This window comes from Lacerta agilis, chromosome 5 (assembly GCF_009819535.1).
Source record: "Lacerta agilis isolate rLacAgi1 chromosome 5, rLacAgi1.pri, whole genome shotgun sequence".
NCBI lineage: Eukaryota > Metazoa > Chordata > Lepidosauria > Squamata > Lacertidae > Lacerta > Lacerta agilis.
In genome coordinates this window covers 22,755,248-22,777,445 of record NC_046316.1, presented here as the reverse complement: position 1 = coordinate 22,777,445, position 22,198 = coordinate 22,755,248, and the positions used below count along the sequence as shown (strand labels likewise).

The 22,198-nt window shown below is 43.5% G+C and overlaps 1 protein-coding gene across 1 annotated transcript in view; it reads right to left on the bottom strand.

Annotated features, from left to right (window-relative positions):
• PHYHIPL (phytanoyl-CoA 2-hydroxylase interacting protein like) overlaps window positions 1–22,198 on the bottom strand; it is a 48,043-nt gene that overhangs the window by 7,090 nt on the left and 18,755 nt on the right. Inside the window, 2 exon segments of the mRNA XM_033148844.1 lie at window positions 5,553–5,581; window positions 5,584–5,742. Of these exon segments, the coding sequence (XP_033004735.1) occupies window positions 5,553–5,581; window positions 5,584–5,742 (188 nt within the window).

Sequence of the window (22,198 nt, the reverse complement as noted above, 5' to 3'; positions counted from 1 at the left end):
GCATTAGGATGTCCATATAGTTCAGAAGGAACACAAACAACAACAATAAGTTCCAGCCTACATGAGCAGTAAGACTCCCTAAGACTGCAGGAGGAGGATCAAGCTTGAGTATTCCCTGACAAAAAGAAATTCCTGCACATAGAAAGTGAGCAAGTCAGGTTCTAGCCAAGCCTTCTCCCTAACATGCTAGTCTTCTACATACAAAGAGGTAATTTTTAAGCTATATCTATCTAAATATTGAGGAGAACATTCAAAACATGAGATTTACCCCACTCTCAGTCTGAAGTGCAGTTCAGAGCCAGTTTTGCCATGTAATAGGCACAGACAATCTGTTAACTATTTGCAATAGGAAGGACCCATTTTTGTGCCCCAAGTCAAGTTCCTGAAGCCCTTGCAATGCCAATAAAATGTTGTCACTCAGTATGTTGTGTTTGTGTGTAATAACTACTGGTACACCCTTCCCATTTGTTTGCATGTTCAGGACATTTGTTTTCTCATCGGTACTAATGTAACTGTACATTAGTACAGTTTATAGATTGTAAGTTACTTGGAGTTACTTTGGTAAAAATGCTGCCAATAAATTTAATAAAACAATAACGAACAACTACAGTGGTACCTCGGGTTAAGAACTTAATTCGTCCTGGAGGTCAGTGCTTAACCTGAAACTGTTCTTAACCTGAGGTACCACTTAGCTAATGGGGCCTCCCCGCTGCCACCGCGCCACCAGAGCACAATTTCTGTTCTTATCCTGAAGCAAGTTCTTAACCCAAGGTAATATTTCTGGGTTAGTGGAGGTCTGTAACCTGAAGCGTCTCTAACCTGAGGTACCACTGTATTTAAATCCCACAGCAAAGATGACACCATTTCCCCACAGTTCTGAAATAACCAGTCTCAAATTGACAGTACCTCCCCCCCCAAGCAAGCTCATCTTACACAATACATATAGCATTCAACATTGCTTGGTGACAGGCATGCATCACTCCTCTATGAATAGTGCCACCGCCCATTAATGGGTCTGTACATAAGGTTTTTGATCCACTGGGCAGGATTGGCAGAGATAATCAGAAGCTACAGAGTTCCATGTTACTGCATAGAAAACAGGAGAGACAAGTTGCTGAACCAACACAGTAGCCAAAGTGAAAAATGTAGCAGGTTGGCTCCAGAAGCCGAAGTATGGGAAAGGTCCACGTGAGCCTACCCACACCTATGGCATGCTGGGAGATGAATGTCACCAATGCCACTGAGAAACTCACAGCTGGGCCTGCTCCTGTGCCTTTAACAACTGTGAACATGCAGAATAAGTTGGGGTGATTGTAGAGCAGTGTCTCCTGAAATTGGAGGACTACAATTCCCATCATCCCTGAACGCTGGTCTTGCTAGCTAGGGATGATGGGAGTGTAGTCCAAAAACAGCTGGAGACCCAAGTTTGGGAACACTCTTGTAGAGCAGGGGAACCACCAGCCATCCAGCACCAAAGCAGTGGCAAAGCTAGAACTAGACACAGGATAGGATGAGTTGGGTACCGTACCAATATTGCCTAAGTAATGTGTCTCTTAAGTTGCCGTCTGGACTTAACAGTGGCTATTTCCAGGCGTTTTGGAAACGAGCGAGCATGGAAGCTCTCACGCAACACGTCGAAGCAGAAGGTTATTTGTTAATTACATCTTAATTCAAACCAGATTCCATTCACTCCACCAAGAACTCTATTACGCTCAGCAAAAAAAAGAAAAAAATGGAATGTGCTGTCGATTAACAGCATCACTCTCATATTTCACAGTTATGAAAGATGCACCTTCAACCCAGATAGAAAGAATATCAGCATGCCCATCAAGTTCCATTCTCGCTTAATTATGCTTAGCCTTCAGAAAGAGGTTCAGATGCTGTTGCCTCTTCACAAGAGACCCTACGTCAAAGAAAACCACACTCCCCTTTCCATTCTGTAATAATCCAAATATTGTTATCATCTAAACACAAGAAGTTTTCCACCCCATAATTCTAATACACCACAAGTGCGCACAGATAGAACTCTCCTTTTATCTGAATATCAAACGATCCAAACAATTTATTATGTCTCTTTATCCAGGCAGATAAATAACACCCAGTGACGTGCAGCAAAGGGCTTCAGTTCGTACGCAACTGAGGTGTGCGGGAAATGGCCCTGTTTGAAAGGAGAGTACAGTGTGGAGGGGAGTGCAATTTTAGGTTTTAAGAAAGAGAGCAAAAAGATTACAGTAGGTGGGCAACAGTCACGATAATGATCAAAGATAATGCTTCTGGATACCATCAAGCCTTGCTGATATTCAAGACTATCCTATGCATATGTTCATCCCAAGAAAGGACTGAACTCGCCAGGAATTCTATGCGGTGGTTTGTTTTTGAAATTACTTTGCACAAAATCATCTTCTTAAGTCATTCTGTTCACGAAATGCCTTGTAACTCTGCCCCATATTGTTTATTGCAAAATCGATGTAAGTGACTTTGACTTTTCTCTCTCTTGAAAAATCACTTCACAATTGATTGTGCAGCTTAGGTTCTACTAATGCTAATCATTCTTGGCTGCCATCTCCACAGGTAGTATTTGTCCTCCGGGGTCTTGTGGCATCTTCTTGGCAAAACATTTCCTTTTTATTCACCTTACACTTCTCTCTACATTTCTGATTTTTATATTTTACCTTTGTAATAGTGCAGAATTTATTTTGAGTAGAACCTAGTTGGTAATGAACTATCCATTAGGTAATTAAATCCTTGTAATGTCTGAAGTGTTCAAAGTTTTGTGAGCTGCAACCCCCCCCCCCTCCACGTTTTATACATTTGCAATTTTGTTTTCAAGAAAGTCCTCATGAAGAATTCTCTCTAAATTTCTCCTAAATATGCACTTCTTGCCTAACGTGCATTTTTTTTTGCAAAGCAACTTCCCCTAATGATGTGCCTTTTCATGCATACTTTAGTATATGCATTTTTTTATACATTGCAAACGAACCACATTGCAAAATTCAGAAATGTGAAATTTCCAAAGGACGGCTGTGTTTTAGTTTGTGTGTTGTTTTTGGAAAGATAGATTTTATATGCAAAGTGAGATGAATTTCTCCGCTGTCACTAACTTAAACTTTATCACTCACATCCCCCCCCAAAAAAAAACACTAGAAGGATGTATATAGGTTACCACTACTTGTTGTGACACATCAAGCTCATCACAGCTCATTTGTCAGTTAACTGCCCACCCCTAAAACTGGCAGGCAGCACAAGCAGTTGTTATATGGAGATCATGGTGGCTTGCCTATTGCACCTGTTAGGTTACATTTAACTTGAATAATCTGCTACGTACTTATAGATATTATATTAAAATGTATTGTAGAAATTATAACCTTGTACCCAAACTTTTGCTTCATGCAAATTCTGCTAAGCCCATCAAGCCTATTAATTCAGGATCTTCTAGCTCATTATCTTCTAGTCCAGGCAGGGATACTCCGAAGCCTTTTTTTTTTTTTTAAACCAAATCAGTTCAATCTGTTATAATTGTCACCGGTACCAATAGTTGCTGCTATTTTAACCTCTGCTTTCCTACGGGATAAGTTTGTCAGCTGAAGTATTTAGCTTCCCATTCATCTCTCTCTCATGCTCTCCTTGGCTCTTAATGTCTTCTACAGTCCTTTCTTCTGCTACTGCCCTTCACCCTCTATATTTTCCAATATGTTGTTTTTTAATCCACCCCTCAGATTCCTGCCAGGTTTTCTAATCGCCAGGGCACAACATTTTATAGCAAAGCATTACAACTCTCCTTTTCATTTCCCTCCACTTTTGCATTTGATTAAATTTCTCTGGAGGGGGCAACCTCAAAACAACAACAACAACAAAAACCACCCCATAATATCAGTGTGTTTGAAATCATCCTTCTGATCCATGGGGCAACGGGCATATAAGCTGATATGGTTTCCCAAACAGGCATACTTGAATGTGCCTATAGGGCCTTCAGCCTCGCCAGTTTACTAGGAGTTTCAGAAGGCTTTTGGAAAGAGTTTTGCAGGCATTTGCGCTGCAAAATCGGTGTGCCTGGTTAATATTTTCTGCATGACTGGTACTTCATCACGACCCAGTCATGTTTTGTGTTTAAATTTGTCTTCATGATTTTAAAACACTGCAACTATCCTTAAGCCTATGGAGAGGTGGGAAAGAGGAGATCCATACCATACATTTAAGCACAGCCAGCAGACATGACTTCCCACAAATAATCCTGTTGTTTCCCTCTCACAGGGCTACAATTCCCAGTACCCTTAAACTACAGTTCCCAACATTTTCGGGGTGTGTGTGTCTCATGTGGTTTAAAATGTGCACTAGATGTGCTTTAAATGCATGCTGTGGGTTACATGTAAGGCGCCTGGTTTAAGGAACTCACCATGACCCAGAGGTTTGTGGGGCTCATGCGTTGGGTCAAACCCAAAACTACTAGAACAGGGCCGATAATTTCAGAGCATATGCTTGGACACAGTCTTAGTAGCCTTAGGTAGATCAGCTACGTTGTTTATAATAACCATTGATCTGATCCTATTACCCCCTTGGCACACAAACATTGATTTCTTTTTGTTTCCCCACCCCAGCGCTAGTCACCCAGAAATGTTTTATTTTCTGCTGCGAGACCTAAATGTTTTATTTCTGCTGCAAGCCTCTTCATTTCTTCAAAAGTACCTCATGGGGTGAACTATTGTCATTCTAGTATTGAACGGTTTCCCTTTTAATTCACACCTTTTGCCCCACCTTAAAGCATAATGTGGCGTAGAACTGATGAAAAGGACACAACTGATGAAACGAACTGATGTCCAGGCAAAAATCAATACAAGTTGATGTACCTGGCAACTCAATACTGTGTACACACACACACACACACACACACACACACACACAACAAAACTGGTGTGAGGTGTCTTTTAAGCTGCTGCTTTATAACATCGGGGAAGCCATTTTGCAGGTTCCCCCATCCCCTCAACCATGCCTTCTGGAGTAAGTAGGCCAACATCTGGTCAAAGTACTTGGACAATAGAGTTTGAAGAAACACCACAAGAATCACACACACGACTTAAGATGGTTCCCGCGTGTATACTGTTTTCCCCTGCTTCTTCGCCATACGATCTCTCATATGTTTGGAATCACAAGGAGAAAGGTTGGTGTGAACCAGGTTTATGTTTGAAATGAGGGCTGTGTGCAAATGACCTCTTGAAATTCTCTACCCTTGTTTGTGGACAAAGAAATCTGGGCAGTGAGGGTGGTGGGGGGGAATGACATTTCGCTGATGGGAACAGAAATTATCCATCAGTTTCTTGGGGGCAGGGCTCACTATTAGGCACTGAAAAAAACGCTCAACTGGAGTTTAAAACATGGACTTAATGAAAGCCTTTTCTTTGGTAAATTCACCATTTAAGAGATTAAGATCACCACCTCTCCTTTCAAGTGTCACAATCGCAAAGCATTTCAGCGATCTGAAAAGCATGTAGAACTTCGCAGTTACTCGAAGCTCATTCTGCTGATCAGTTTGACAAAAACAAAAACATACCTTGCTGCTTAAATTTGTTGGAATTCTTGTTCTCTTCTTATTTAGATCGATGAAGTAGTGAGTGATGCGTTCCTTGGACTTGGAATCCATGTCCCACGAAATCTTGAAGGAATCACAGGTGATGTTGCTGATTTTGATGTTGTGTGGAACAGGAAGCTCCTCCATCTCTGCGATTCCACTGTCTTGCGATTTGTTCCCTGTACAAGAGGGAAGAGATTAATAAAGAGTGGTGTTGGAGATTGATTGCCCCTTCTAATATTCCTGGAAAACGAGAGGGAATTGTTTTCTTCATTAATGGTGAGGATTAGGGGTGTCGGTGTGCATGTGTCTGTCTGTTTTAAGATGCCAAAATGCTGGGCAAGACCAGGGGTGCAGCCAAGCCGGAACCTGCCATGTCACATAGGCAGAGCAGAAATGGGAGGTGAAAATTTGGGAGATTTTTGGATCTCAAAGGCCTGGCCATGCATGCCATACTCTGAGGTAGAGAATAGAGATTGCTCCATTTGGGGGACCATACAAGGAGGGGGTTCTGTTGCATGGGCAAATCTGGACACAATGCTTCTTATTTCTTTAACTGTAACTTGATGTTGTTGATATTACTTAAGCAATACATTGAATAAAAACTGAGCATCCTGATCTGGGGCGACAACTAAATAAATGACGCGGTTGCACCTGAGGTCTTAACTACTACAGTCTAGTTTTATTCTGCTGCAGGAGTGGAGAAAGGCTTAGTGATTACCTGACAGAACATTTACTGTTTTGTAGCAGTACTAGCCACCAGTGGCAGAGGAACCCTCTCCGGGACCTGGGTCGGGGCATCCCCATATGGACTGCGCATGTGTGGCATCCTGTACGGAGTGCACACGCACGACAGCCCATATGGTCACCGTGCAAGAGGCAGCCTGTATGGACAGCGCATGAGAGCGGCGCCCATATGGACTATGTATGCCCTCAGCCACTCTACAGCTGGGGGGAGGCAGGGGCCATCTTGTCACACCACACCCCCAGAGTGGCACCCGGATCAAACCGCCCCTCCGCCCCCCACTTCGTATGCCCCTGCTAGCCACCTGGCAACCGTACACAAGAGATAGTGCATAGGCTACATAGATGCAGAGCCTCTAACGGGACTGGGGAGCCTGTGGCCCTCCAAACGTTGTTGGACTCCCAGTCACCATCATGGCCAAGGGGTCAGGGTTGATGGGATGTCCACAGCACACCCATAAGCGCAGGGCCTGCCCGCAGACGCAAATGGGATTAATCCACGTGACTCGATGCTCATCAGCATTAGTTAAGGCTGCAGTCCGGTTCACAGGAAAGTCAGCTGAGCTAATGTGAGTTGTTTCCCCCCCCCCTTTCTTTTCTTTTTACTATCCCTGAGAGACATATGAAGTAATTAATGTCAGAGAGAATTGTTGCTGTTCCAGAAATAATTGCTTTGCTAATTAATAGCTAATGCCAGCCACTATTCCAGGCCACTGGAATATTTTACTTACCCACACACACAATTTAATTAAGCTTCAATGCCTATTTTAGACATGGGTACTATGAAGGCCTTAATGCGGGAATGGAAATGTTTGCTAGCATTTATAAGCAGCAGCAATAAACAGTAACATCACTTTTATTGCACTGTCCAGTCAGAGCTTGTGGCCTGCTTTGTGCAAATGGTACAAGATGTTTTGGAGATTTATTTATTTATTTGGCTTCTATAGAAGAACTAAGCACTTGCATTTGGTTCAGCATCCCGCTTCCCACAATAGTAACCAACTGCACCAGGGAGCCCACAAGGAGGGTTGTTGACAATGACGCTTCTCTGTTGGTTGTTCATCTCCTTCAACTTATTCAGAGACAAACGGCCTATGAACCTGGAGGATGAAAGCTATCAGTCAGCTAATTACCAAGTACTGTAGAACCTCCAGGTGCAGAGGCAGTCTACCTCTGAACAGAACAGAAAAGGCCTTTTGGCTTCAAAACCTGCTTTGTCTAATTGCTTTTTAAAGGCGTCTCATCTCTTATGTACAGTACAGTCGCACATTTAACTAATGTGATTTCAACCTTGAAGTTGAAACTGTACAAATTAAATGCATGCAAGGAAATGCTATGGCTTGGACCTGGGGGCTCCTATCTGTGAAGCACATGCTCTACTACTTCAAGAAGTTCCCATGGCTTGGATTTGAGCAGCTGTTGATGAAGCCTGGATGGCAGAGTAGCAACTACTATATCATGGGTGGGGGAACCTGTCCCCTCAGGCACTGAAGGGCTACAGCTCCCATCAGGTCTAAACACTGGCCATTTGGGCTGATGGGAGTTGGGAGCCCAGCAATCGGTGACCTGGGAGAGGGTTTCAATAGCAAAAGGCAAGGTGTACTGATTGAAAACAAAACGGGGTCTGGTGACTTCCGTTTCAGTGTATCTGAAGAAGTGTGCATGCACATGAAAACTCATACCAATAACAACTTAGTTGGTCTCTAAGGTGCTACTGGAAGGAATTTTTTATTTTATTTTGTTTTGATTGAAACACCACTTTAAGTGCTTTTCTGGCATAAAAGCGGAAATAAAAAGTGTGTGTGTGTGTGTGTGTGTGTGTGTGTGTGTGTGTGTGTAAAATCAGGATGGGAGGACTCTGAAACTTGCTGCACTTCTCTCAAAAACTAAAAAACCCAAACCACCACCACCACTTGGAATTTGCCTCACTTTTATTTCTTGTACGAGGGAAGTTTTTGTATGCTGCACCATAGCACACATAATTTCAGTGGCAGGTTTCTTTTTGGGTGTTTGTTTTGGCTCTGCTCCCTAGGACAGCAAAGTGCCTCGGACCAATCAGCCTATCAGTATGCAAATTACTGCACTATCCATGTCTTGTTAATGCAGTTTCCTCCCACCCCCTCCTTAGTGCCAAACACAACATACCATCTTTTAATAAGAAAAACCCGATTCTGGGCTTCTACAAATGTGTGCCTAGCAATCATTCTCCTGTCACCTTTGGTCACCACTCTGGGTGTATTTACAGTTGCACTGCCTTTCCAAAGAGCACCCTGTCAGATTTCTGCAGTTCGCACAGGAGAGGGAGGAGCCAAGTGCCCACTAACATCCCACTGCCAAGGGAGAAGTGTCTGTACTAAAATTAGGCCTTCTCTCCCGCATAGCAGCTCTTTCCTGCAGTGGTGCCACCAGCAAGTGCGAAAGCAGGCAGGGCTATGTGATGTTTATCAGCTTCATACTGCATGAGACGGTGGGGAGGTGCAAACTGACACTGCAGAAGGAAAAAAGGCAGAGAATGGGGAAAGGTGTGTGTGTGTGTGTGTGTGTGTGTGTGTGTGTGTGAAAAAGACACCGCACCAGGGAAACCGAGAATGTGAGAAGAGATAGGAAAGCAAAAGGGGCAAGGAGAAAGCTGAGCTAAAACATTTGCAATTGATGGAAAGCTCCTGCTGAATGCAGACTCCGGACTCCAGCCAAATGGCCGTGGCTCTCATTCCACGATTTCATGTCCAAGTCTCCTACAGTTTCTCCTTGAGTGGACGCAGGAGCTTCTGCTGTTAGCAGATGCATTACAGGCAGGAAGTCAACAGGTGTAGTTCTCACCAGCAAGGGGAGACAGTGAGGAGGAGCCACAGTACCCTGAATGCCTGCATATTGTGCAGCAGCGCCCCTCCAAAAGGGAGAATTTTTTTTTTGCCTCGGAAAGAGATGGCAAACCATGTTATGCAAACCAAACAAGAGGTATTCCGGCTCTGAACAGGGTGATTCAGAGTTTTTGAATGAAAAAGGCTGACTCAACGACTGCAACTGGCTTCCTACATTTATTTGTAAATAACCAAAGAGCTTCTCTTAGTTGCTGGGACACGTTTTTGGCATTTTACAGCAACTCCAGCAGAAAATGCCTGCGACTGTAACAAGCCAAACACTTGGACCCAACAGTCATGGCCGTGAGGTGGGTAGTAAAATGCAGTGGTCATCTCTGTTTGTGAGATGCAGGTTGTAGGCCCCGGGGAAGGCTCTCGCTTCTGCATCACATTTCGAAAGACCAGGACCACACAAATTCAAAAGAGATGAGAGAACATGTAGAAAGCAGAAGTCAGGATAGCTCAGTTGGTTAGAGCAGTGTTTTTCAACCACTGTTCCGTGGCACACTAGTGTGCCGCGAGATGTTGCCTGGTGTGCCGTGGGAAAAATTGAAAAATTACTTTATATATAGTCAATATAGGCACAGAGTTATTTTTTTTTAACATTTTCTAATGGTGGTGTGCCTCGTGATTTTTTTCATGAAACAAGTGTGCCTTTGCCCAAAAAAGGTTGAAAAACACTGGGTTAGAGCGTGGTGCTGCTAATGCCAAGGTTGCAGCTTCAATCCCCTTATGGGACAACCACATTTTCTTGCATTGCAGGGGGTTGGTCGAGATGACCTCAGGGTTCCTCCCAAGTCATCAATTCTGTGATTCTACCTTCAAGCTGTATCACAGAGTGATGAGGGCTAGTCACTTTCATCTTTAAAATGACACGTGCACTGGGTCACTGGACATGCCCAGGAACAGGTGGAGAGGAGACAAATCAAGGCTTTCTGGGCACTGCATTGTGTTCAGTTCCCTTGTTGCTCATCATTTCATCCCCTCAATGGGCTGGCTTCTTATCATCAATGGTGTGGCTCTCCAGATGTTGCTGGACTTCAATTGCAGCTATTGCTGAACATAGGCCTTGCTGTCTGGAGCCGATAAGACTTGGAGCCCAACAACATCTTGACTGCTCCAAGTACCTTATCCTTAGCCTCCTCCCCCCCCAGCATGTTTGTATGTACATTTGGTTTCCCACCCCTACCGTAAACACAAAGGGAAGAAGAAGAAGAGAAGAAGAGTTTGGATTTGATATCCCGCTTTTCACTACCCGAAGGAGTCTCAAAGCGGCTAACATTCTCCTTTCCCTTCCTCCCCCACAACAAACACTCTGTGAGGTGAGTGGGGCTGAGAGACTTCAGAGAAGTGTGACTAGCCCAAGGTCACCCAGCAGCTGCATGTGGAGGAGTGCAGACACGAACCCGGTTCCCCAGATTACGAGTCTGCTGCTCTTAACCACTACACCAAACTGGCGAGGGATCCTGGCCAGGGATGGCGCCCCATTGCTCTTACTTTATGTTAAGAATGCAAGAACTGTGTTGGTTAGATCAGCCTTGGAAGCTCACAGAGAGAGCATGGCAGATATAAACATTCTCCACTGTTTGTCCCTCTGCATCTTGCAACCAAGAGGCATACAAGTTTGGTTGACGTGAGCAAATTCTTCCCGATCCACCCCATTATGCATTAGATTCCAACATGATTGTCTTCTGGCCAGAATGAATAATTTTGGAATGTTGATAATGTACTTTGCATACAAGGAGAGGAAAAAAAAATATGACAACCCAGCTTCCTTAGAAGACAAGATTCTTATTCTTCTGAGCAACATTTTAAGGAAAAATGTGGGCCTTAAAAAAACAAACTTATGTCTTTATTTTTCTTTCTGAACTGGTGCACTCCAGCAGGACCAAAATTAAAATAAAATACAACACACAGAGACACGGGCTGGGCAATATCAGCTTTTCAACATTGTGGTATATCACCAGCCAAACATTGAGGTGTGGCGATATACCGCGATGTTGAAAAAACAAGCTGCGTTGGCCTCAGCCTGTGAGGTGCTGGGTGAAATTGCCACAGCTCTCATTGCAGGTGCTGAGGCGATTTCACCCCAGTGCCTAGTGGGCTGGGACAATGTAGCTTGTTTGAACGGCTCGCAGAATCATCCCTGGTGCTCCCCCCACTTGCATGGGAGCCAGCGCCGGGTTGGGGGGTCCTTTAACTACTCAGCTGAGGAGAGCGGCAACTGCACACTCCTCAGCCGAGCAGTTTAAAGCTACTGAGGGAGGAACAAGTTGTATCGGCACCTCGCCAATGCAGCATTTTCCCTCCCTCTGCGCAGTGTGAGGGTGGTTTCACTCAGCGATACGTCGCCGGTGAAACTGCCACCGCTCTTGAGTCCCTCTGCTAGCAACGTTCACTGGAGGAAATTGCTAGCAGAGGGACTCAGGAGTGGTGGCGGTTTCATCGGTGATGTATCGCTGAGTGAAACCACCATCCCACTCTGGCCTCATACTGCTCCTGGACGATATATTGATGTATCGCCCACGCCTAACACACACCAGCTTCCCTACAGGACAGGCACCCTTGAATATTTCTTTTATGTCATCTTTCTTAAAGTTCTGGAATTTAAACACACACACCATAAAAACAACACCTGCAAGAAACACTGGCAGATTTCAACTGTGGCAGCCCAGCGGTTTAACAGCCATCCCACTTGTGGGAACCCCATTTTTTAGCATAGTGTACTATAGCCAAATTGAGCGGGTGGCTTGTGAAAGATGTTGCACATGTGTCGGTCCAACAGCACCTCTTGATTAATGCCAATTGTCCGAATTATGGAGGAACTCACCACAAATCATGCCGGAGATGGAGGGTCGTCCGTGGCAGGGACATACTCCGAGGTTGCATCCGCTCTGCCTTTCAAGTTGGCAGACCTGGGCTTGTGCGGCACAGCGGGATGCAGTGAACTCCCTAGACCCCACTGGGGAGCATTGCCAGGATTTTTGCCTCATAAACCCTGGCTTCCCCCTGACTGAACCTCCTCGCTGTCCGCGGAGGAGGGAGGAGCGAGGAGTGACCACCACTGACTCGTGACGTAGCTGGAAACCCTAGTGCAACTTCTACTGTTCTACTCTCCAACAGTTAAACTTGTACGCTACCTCTTGCATGACCACTTGCACTAAACCAGCTCTCAAAATGTCTCGTGCTGATGTTATGCTGGATCTCACTTGTGAATTCAGACATAGTGCCCCACTACTGCCAGCAAACACCTTAAGCACCCCTAATTAATAGCTGCCATTGACATACCGATTTCTGGTTCAGGCAGGCAAGTACAACACTTTATCACACGATACATTCAAACTGCCTCCATTAAGTCACATTGTGTGTTTCTTCAGGTGACCTCTGAGTCTCTGTATGAGAGAGAGAGAGTAATTTCTGCCTTTTCACTCACTCTGCACCATTCAGAAATGTGCAAGAGCCTTTTATATTCCCTGCTATTCATCTTTTTTCCTCAAGTAAAAAGCCACTACCTTATAAGCCTTCTCTCCACAAGAAAGGCGATTCAAGCCGGGGAGCTGAAAATCTAAGCCACATTCTTCTTCTTCTTTGAGCTCTGGACTATATCCTTTCTTTCGTTATTATTTATTCATTATTTTTACAAGTTAAGTTAAAAAAAAATATCCTCAAGGAGCCTTACAATAAAGTAAAATATTAATGTACATGAAATAAAATATCAATGGACGTAATCAATAATGAACACCAAGGCCCAGCATATTAAAAACAGTACCGAGGTGCAGCAGAAATAAAATAAAATATTAATAAATATGACATATAAACAAAATCCAGCAAATACACAATGGTCCAAAAGGATTAAAATATAGTACCCAACTACAGCCAAAAACTATCAGCAGATGGGCTGTCAGCATTTCACACAACATTCACAATGTGAGGACTTCAAGAACTGACACCCTCATAATAATGTATTTATTTATAAAAATATTTGTCTACCGCCCGTAATAAAAATAAAAGCAGTTACACTTAAACACACACACACACGCATACAATAAAAACATAAACATTTATATCAGAGATCATCCTCCATCAAAGGAAAATATTTGCATAATTGCCTGCACAATGCTAGTTTTGTTGCTTTATTTTGAATTCTTTATCTTAACACTGAATATGACTTTTTTGCGCTGACCTAAAACTGATCCTAGGGTTGAATTCTGAACACATCGAAACAGCATGCAGAAAAGGTTTGAGGGACATTTGCATATCCTTTTACTGAAAACTATCCACTTGACATGGACATTCAAACACCTGCATCTCTGTGTTTCATTTTCACGCTTAAGTTTTCCCCTCTTTTCCCACAGCCCTTTCAATTGCATATACTAGGAAGCACTTTGCACCTTACAGAATCTACGCTCAGGCTACCAGCCCACAACTATCGGCATATGTGGACAGGTAGGCTGCTAAAAGTCTGTTGATCAATGTTCACAAGTGAATTTCCTCAGTTACATATTGATTTGTAAACTCAGCTTTTTTGGCCAGCAGATAAGGGATGGAGGACAGTGAGAGGGGATGCCCATGGGCCATACAGATCACTTGCTGCCGGGACATACTCTTATCAGTTGATTATAAATCCCTACTAACCTCTTTGGCTAGACTTTGATAGGCAAAATGGGGTGTATAGGTGCCACATATGTGAAGTATTATGATGGCAACCTCTATCAGAGAGCCCTTAACAGCAGAGTCCCTTAACAACAGCAGTGTCGGTTGGTAACCTGAGGGTAAATTCTGTTGAACCTGCTTAGAGGCAAGCCTAAACAGAAAGGTTTTATAGGCGTCCTGGGCAGCCACAAGTCAACTGCTCTGCCTGATTGTCAAGAAGCTTCCTTGTTTAGTCTCCCCTGTTGTTCTCTTGCTTGGTGAGGGCTGCAGGATGGCACAGAGATTGTAGCACTTCTTAACATCCTTCAGATCTGGGGCGTGCTGCAGGTTTGCTCAATTTGCCCAACACTACAATTCCTCAAGGACCACCTCTCCCCATATGAACTGCCCTGAACCCTGCGGTCATCATCCGAGACCCTTCTTTGTGTGCCTCATCCACAAGAGGTCTGGAGGGTGGCAACGCGAGACCGGGCCTTTTCCGTGGTGGCTCTCTGTCTGTGGAATTCTCTCTCCAGGGAGGCTTTCCTGGTGCCTTTATTACATATCTTTAGGCACTAGGTGAAAACATTCCTCTTCTCCCAGGCCTTTGGCTAATTAAACAATCTACAGCCTTTTAAATGTGTTTGTGGGATGGGCATTGATTTATTGCCACTCTGTTATGTATTTTGTGTTTTCACTTTGTATTTTCATGATGCAAACCACCGTGTGATCTTTGGATGAAAGGCAGTATATAAATTTAATAAATAATAATAAAACTAAAACTAATACTAATAATAATAATAATAATTTCCAGACCAAATTCTATTAAGTTTGGCATGGGAGTGCCAATTTCTAGGAAAGTGCTGAAGGGAAAAATACCACCAACAACTCTACAGGGAGGGGAAAAAACTGTTTAAATGTTGTGCTAATTTTAAACATAGTAAAAATAAATAGCTCCTTTGGTCATGCGCAAGGATGCCTGGTGGGGAACAGGACATTTACCACAGGCCTATATATTTTTTATGTGTCAAGTGTATGTCTGAGCCAACAATAGTGATGAAAGCTGTGAACAAATTGTTGCTCTTTTCTCCCCACCAACGTCCCCAGCACATGTCTGATTCACAAATGGCTAATTGTATAATTAACTTATTATCCATATGAGCAGTGACTAAAAAAGAGTCACAGTTGTCGAACGCTATGTTAGCACAACATGAACTAGCACACTCCCACTCTTCATTACCGCCTTTCTTCCAGAACAAACACTCAAAGGCAAGCGGAATTATTTTAATTGCAAAAAAAGGGTGAAAGAACAACCTTTTCAAAAAGGACACATTATAGAGCTGAACTTCCACTCTCTCTTTTTCGCTTTAAAAAACTAAAATAAAAATTCCCTTTCAGTCTTCAGGTACTTCTGAGAGGTATGCCACGCTCCCTTGTTGTTTGCCCCCAGAAACAGAGGTATGCTGCCTCAGATCATGGATTTGCTATCATAGATGACAAATTTGTTAGCAGTTCATTGGCCCATCCTCCATGCATTTGTCTAGTCTCTTTTTAAAGCCTGCTAAGCACTGCATTGGTTGGATTTCCGACGTTGCCTCTGGTGATCTGGTGGCAAAAGGCGTTGCAACGACACATTTTTTTGGTGGACAAGGCAAGTTTTTCAGAACTGTTGAGGTAGTTTACTCTGCAGCGTTGCTAGCTATTTCGCCAGGGGCTGTGCGAGTTTATGGAACTGAAAGATGGCTTGAGCCATCAACCCAATGGCCCCATGGCACTTGCTTCCTAGGCTTCCTCCGGCTTACAGAGGGAATTGTTGGCTGTAAAAGAGCAGCAACAGCTGGAACATGAGAGGTTTGTGGCCAAATTTTAATACCACAAAACAACCATCTAAACCTTGGTGGTGGGACCAATTAAGATACCTTTTCTCCTCAGAAGAAATTCAGTGCAGTACTATGGATAACATTCTGCCAACACTTAGCATTTCAGCTTGCCAGAGTGAACAATCCCCATTCACTTGCATTTCTCAGCATCTCTGAATAATTTCTATGCAGTACGAACGGTGCGGAAAAGCAGGTCTTATTTTGACATCTCCCAAGTTTGAATGTATTACATTAGAGCACTTTAAAAACAAATTAATTCACTATCAATGACATAGTTAAAAACTGCATTTACTCTAATGCCTCATTAAAATGATAAAATATCCTACCATGGATGCTTACAGAATCTTGTCAGAGTCTGCAAAATGCAATCTCTTAGCTATCGTAATTTTGCTCGGTTTTCCAGAAAGGTCCCTTTGCAAACGGCAACAGCGAATTGATTTGTCAAATACATTTCACAAGGTTCTTTGTCAGGGGCATTCTCCCAGCATCTTATGAAACCCACCAAAGTGACTGATGGTTTTCACCACTTGATATGCTTCACAAATATTGGACCTTTTGTCCAGAGTCTTGCTATCCAAACATGGATCTGGTGAAAGGTTCCCCATTTGAATACTTGTGAAGCTATTTTGGTTCCCATGAGTTTTGAAGCTCAACATATGGCATACATAGGAGAGCTATTAGTTCCCATAGGGCAGGAAATAAACAGCTTCAGGGATGAAATCAGAAAGGTGGGGGCCAATGGTCACCCCTGCAGATCACTCACCACCAGCCCTTTGGTTTCAGCGACATTTAAGCTGGTTGCCCAAGGAAGAGAAAAGCCCTCCTGGCTAGCCAGCAAACTGGGACCCTCCTGAGTGGCAGACCAAACCCTAAAATAAGCAAAAAAAAAAAAAAAAAAAAAAAAAACACCAAACATTCTCCAATGGGTTTCTATTTTCAAGGTGATACTCAAGGGTCCCCAATTCTTTTTTGAGTCTGATGCTTGGCTATTGCCAGCTGTGACCAGAAAAGTTCTGATCCTCACAACGTTAAATTTTGTTCTTGTGCATTATTATGAAAGCAGTCAGCCCAGGAAATATCTAGGAGGGAGCACCATTAATGGGCAGCACGTTAAATAGTGTTGGAGACCCTCAAAATATCAGGTGCCAAGTGCAACAAAGAGGGGGAAGGGCCATAATTTTTATGTCTTGCTTACTAATGCCTGGAGGCATCCGAATGACCACTGCTGAAAACAAAAGGCTGGACTGGATGTATCTTGGTCTAATCTGCCAAGGCAAAGCAATCAAGTTCTTTTGCTCTCAGACTTATCCGGTTGCCTGCCGGAGGATCTGTGCCACTTGCCGTAGAGGATATAGTGGTCGTAACAATAGGCTGCAGGGCTTGCTGTCTTGCCAGCCGTTTTCTTCTAGCACATCAAGAGAATGTAGTCATCCACACTCAACAGGTCCTCAACCAAGCAGGAATCAGAGCCCTCCAGACAAAAGGAAACAACTGAAACCTATTATGAAACCCTGAGGCTATGATATAGGTCAAGCTGATGAAGGAAAATGACAAGCTGCTTGATTAAAGTTTGCTTTTGGAGAAAATAGCACCAACAAGTCTACCCACACTCTAAATACAGAGAGCCTGCAGAGACAACATTGGGGGAAAGCCCAGGCACAGGGGAAAGCAATGAAGGACTAATTGCAACAATAATTTATAATGTCGGAAAGTCCTTACTCAAGTGGTGTTCTTGCTTTAAAACTGGTAAATTTGAAGATTATGGAACCATAGGAGATATTTGGAAATTTTCAAGCGTTCATATTTACCACCAGTGTTTTGTGGGGGAATGCAGTGAAGGATGAAGGGGAAACATAGTGACCTGTGTCAGGAAACTGCAGCGAACCATGATTTCCAATGTGCACCCACCTCAACTCAGTATATTTGGAAACGATTGTTTCCCCTTCCCCTTCTGCAGGTCGACCACACAAAACACAGATTATCTGTGGCTAAGAAGTGTTGCACAAAGTAGGACTGAAGCCTCAGAAACGTGCTTTGGGGTCAGCCCCAAATCCAGCACCAGGAGGAAGTGAACTCTTTCAGGCTAGGAGTGGGGAGTCTTCTTCCTTTGAAGAGCCTCTGAACCACAAGAATAGTCTGTCAGGGGCCCAACCAACAGTTAGTTGAACCAGAGCCAAAAGTGTGTGTGTTGGGTGTGTGTGTGTGTGTGTGTGTGTGCAGCATTTATTGCAGGACTGCATTGCTCTTTCTCTCTGTGTCATAGCATCTCTTCTCCACCTCTTGTGTACAACACACTACTATAACCAGAAGAGATTCAAAAGTGGGAATCCTTCAGCATCCAGTGATGCCAAATGCCACCTTAAATTAGACCATGGGCCACGTGTGGTGCTTTGTCCACAGATTCCCTGTCCTAGCTCTAATGCAGCGAACAACTCAATCTTCTGGAAGCTTTTCTGCTCTCCAGAAAGCCTTGCACTCTCCGAGCCAAACAGTCTACCTTTCGCCATTTTCTGAAATGCCAAAGAACAAACATTGTTCACACATTTGAGGGCAAGATTATACCCCTTAAAAAGTCAAAAGAATAAGCACAAGCTGCCAGCTCTACTAAGATCAAAGGGACCACCAAAAGATTAATGTTTTATGCTCCTGTTCACAGGCTTCTCTCTCTCTCTGCCATAGCCAGAGCTAAATTTCAAGTTAAATTGTCTAATCAATTCTGAAGCAGTTGTGATCATCACAACTGCAGCTGAAGCAAAATCTCAGCAAACAAAGTGTTTTTCCACGTACTTTATTATTCTCTTTATCGTTTCACACAGCGCATAGGGAAGGGAAGGCAGTACATTTCTGTCAGATATTCAAAGCTGTGCCCTGTCAGAGGTAACAATACCTGGAAGAAAATAAAATTGAACTAAAAGAGCAGAACATGCCTGAAAGGTCATTTGTGCTTTCTTAATTTTCTTCAGCCTTTTTTTGTTTTTAAGGGTGGGCAACTATAGCAAGAAAGCATCACCTCCAAAAGTGACTTGGGGAGCCTTGTACCGTCTACAATATATTCAATGTGAATCAGCCACAAGACAAGAGACAGCCATTTTAGGTTGCATTAGCAGAAGTGTCATGTTCAAGTCTCAAGAAGAAAGAACTTATTTACACACCATGCAGAATCACAGATTGAAATATTGGACTTGTGCACTGCATCACTTTAAACTGCAAGTGGGGAATCCTATAAACAAAACCTCCCTACATACAGTAAATTAGTACATCAGGTTTAACTTACTCCACACATGCAGGGAGCGTTGAGCTCTGGAGTGAAATGCACACGAAGGAACATCCACACTATAAATATAAACCATTTTAAAACTAGTTTAAATGCCAGGACATCCTCAAAAGAATTTGCAGAACTACCATTCAGTAATGGTGTTGAGATCTGCCTGTCAAACTATGAATCATTGGCTGGCATAGGATGAGTTTCAAACTGGTTTAAAGCTGTAATGTGTAGACATATTAAGAGATGCAAAGTCCTATGATTCTGAACAAAGATGGAGGACAATGTCATAGGACTTCTGCTCCACCAACCCAATTTTTAAAGTCTCATGATGAGGGCATGTCCTGTGGTGAGCGCCAACAAGCAATGTGACATTCTGAATCATGAGTGTGACCTTCACATTCCTGTACATATGTGGATATGCATGTGATCATACGTCAGCCTGTATCAGAAAGGGATGCTATTAAATCAGTTACTCTGCCTAAGGGGTGGAAATTATTTTTCCAGTCAACATGGCAATTGAATTTCAGCTCCTTGAAAAACAGCAGGACATCTGCTACCGATGCCACTCTGCTTTCACAGACAGCCTGTGCAGAATTGTGACTGCCAAAATGGGTTTTCCAAGCACGCCCTTATTTCTCAAGGCACAAATACCTGCAAGAAAATACCTACAAGATAACAACAACAACAACAAAACAACAACAACAATAATAATATAATATATTATTTGTACCCTGCCCATCTGGCTGAGTTTCCCCGGCCACTCTGGGTGGCTCCCAATCACTGTTTGACAGTGGAATTTGCTGCCAAGGAGTGTGGTGGAGTCTCCTTCTTTGGAGGTATTTAAGCAGAGGCTTAACAGCCATCTGTCAGGAATGCTTTGATGGTGTTTCCTGCTTGGCAGGGGGTTAGACTGGATGGCCCTTGTGGTCTCTTCCAACTCTATGATTCTATAAGTGTTAAAAACAGTACAGCATTAAATATTAAAAAAACTTCCCTAAACAGGGCTGCCTTCAGATGTCTTTTAAAAATAGGATAGCTGCTTATTTCCTTGACCTCTGATGGAAGGGTGTTCCACAGGGCGGGCGCCACTACCGAGAAGGCCCTCTGTCTGGTTCTCTGTAACCTTGATTCTCGCAATGAGGGAACCACCAGAAGGCCCTCGGAGCTGGACCTCAGTGTCTGGGCAGAACGATGGGGGTGGAGACGCTCCTTCAGATATACTGGATCGAGGCTGTTTAGGGCTTTAAAAGTCAGCACCAACACTTTGAATTGTGCTCAGAAAATGTACTGGGAGCCAATATAGATCTCTCAGGACCGGTGTTATGTGGTCCTGGCAGCCACCCCCAGTCACTAGTCTAGCCGCCGCATTCTGGATTAATTGCAGTTTCCGGGTCACCTTCAAAGGTAGCCCCATGTAGAGTGCATTGCAGTAAGAGGACACTGCAGTTTGGGAGCAAGCAAGGCAGGAAAAACCCCCACATAATATTGCTCAAGTTGGATATAAGAGTTCTAACAGTGTGAATATTTAAAAGTCCTATGGATTGTACCCCAAAGCATATTAATTTTTTCAGAAACAATACCATTGCAGCTATAGGCATTTGCTGATCAATCTAGGATTTGCTCAAACAAATGAAATGTAAGTATGCTGATATATACTGCATATCAACAGCAAGATTCTTTTCTAGATTGTTTTAATGGGAAGCAGTTACTAGTTCTCCACGTTAAATGGGAATACACTTCCATGGTTTTACTGTGGCTAGAGAACTTGGAAAAGATGGGAGGGATAAATCTCACCCTTAGAACAAAAGAAAAGGCATCCCGATACCCCAAGTGGCGAATCGTTACTGGGTGGTACCATTTCAAGCTGCAGTTGGGAACCAAATATCCAGAAAGTCCACCCCCCATAAAACTACTATACTAGGTTCTAGGCTAACCTTTTCCTCAATATACTATTTTTTTTGGGGGGGGGGGAAGCATTTTTGCTTGTTTCATGTATGGAAACATTCAGGCCCTCCCCCCATCTTGAATAGCCCAGCCCAGAGAAAGATAACCTCACTTGGGGTTTCTGCACAAAACTTTTAGCTCTCCTTAGGGGCCAGGGATTGGCTTTGGACTTATTAAGTGTTGCTTAAGTGCCACCTTGATCACCACCTCCACATGAGGTGAACTTTTAACAGATACGATGGCCTGGAAATACAACCACCGCCAAAACATCAAAACCCCCCAACCCCCCAAGCTAGAATAGATCATTCTTCTTGCATAATAGTGGTATCTCACGGTTGGACAAGGTCATTCTCTAGATGGATTTCTGCTTGAAAGGGCATGAGTGACTAATGGACCTGCAGAGTTTTTTAAATGCCAATACCAATTGTCTCTAGCTTCCCATTAGTTTCTCCAGCCATGAAAATTCATAGCACTTTCAAAGAAGCACTCTGTGGGGGTTGAGAGAATGAAACAGCCAGGCTGCAGGCCACACTGACTGGGAGAAAGATATCCCATTCAAGAAGAATGATAATAAGTTATAGCTATTATCCAGAAAAGTAAAAAAACAAAAAAACAAAAAAACTGTAAACAAGAAGTGATTTAATCTGGAACTCAAACAGAAGAGCGGTTTTCAAATTTCCTACCTACAAGAACCCTTATCCCCACATCTATTTGCTTGTTAGGGAACCCATGTGCATCTGCCAAGGACTGCCTTTGCCATCCTTCACCAAGCTGGTACCATCCAGGTGTTTTAAATTACATCTTCCATCAGCTCCAGTCAGCATCCGAAACATAGGAAGGGCACAAATTTGGCAAAGTCTTGCCAAATACTGCTGTTATTCTGGGTTCTATGGCATAGTCATGTATAGTATGGTATAGAGCCTACGGAGCCTCGCCTGTGCAAACCAAGGGTCAAAATAGATGGGATTCTATTTATTACTTTAGCCCTGGCAATGCTTGCTTTTAAAATAAATAAGTAAATAGCCAGTGGGGCACAGAAAGAACCGAGACTAGGATGGTGACGTGGGATAATGGGGACCTGCTGCCATGGTTGTGATCAGAACTCTGTCTTCTCTAATCCTCTTATTCACAATGGGAAGCAAGCAAGTAAGCATACCAGGGTTAAATGTGCAAATAATGTCACACCTTGCTTGCTTGACACTGAATCTACACACCAGAGTGTGTGTGTGTGTGCGCACACACACACACACACTCCTCCATGCCTGCTTTACAGGAAAGATCAGTAGTATCTGGTAAGCTTGTTCTCCAT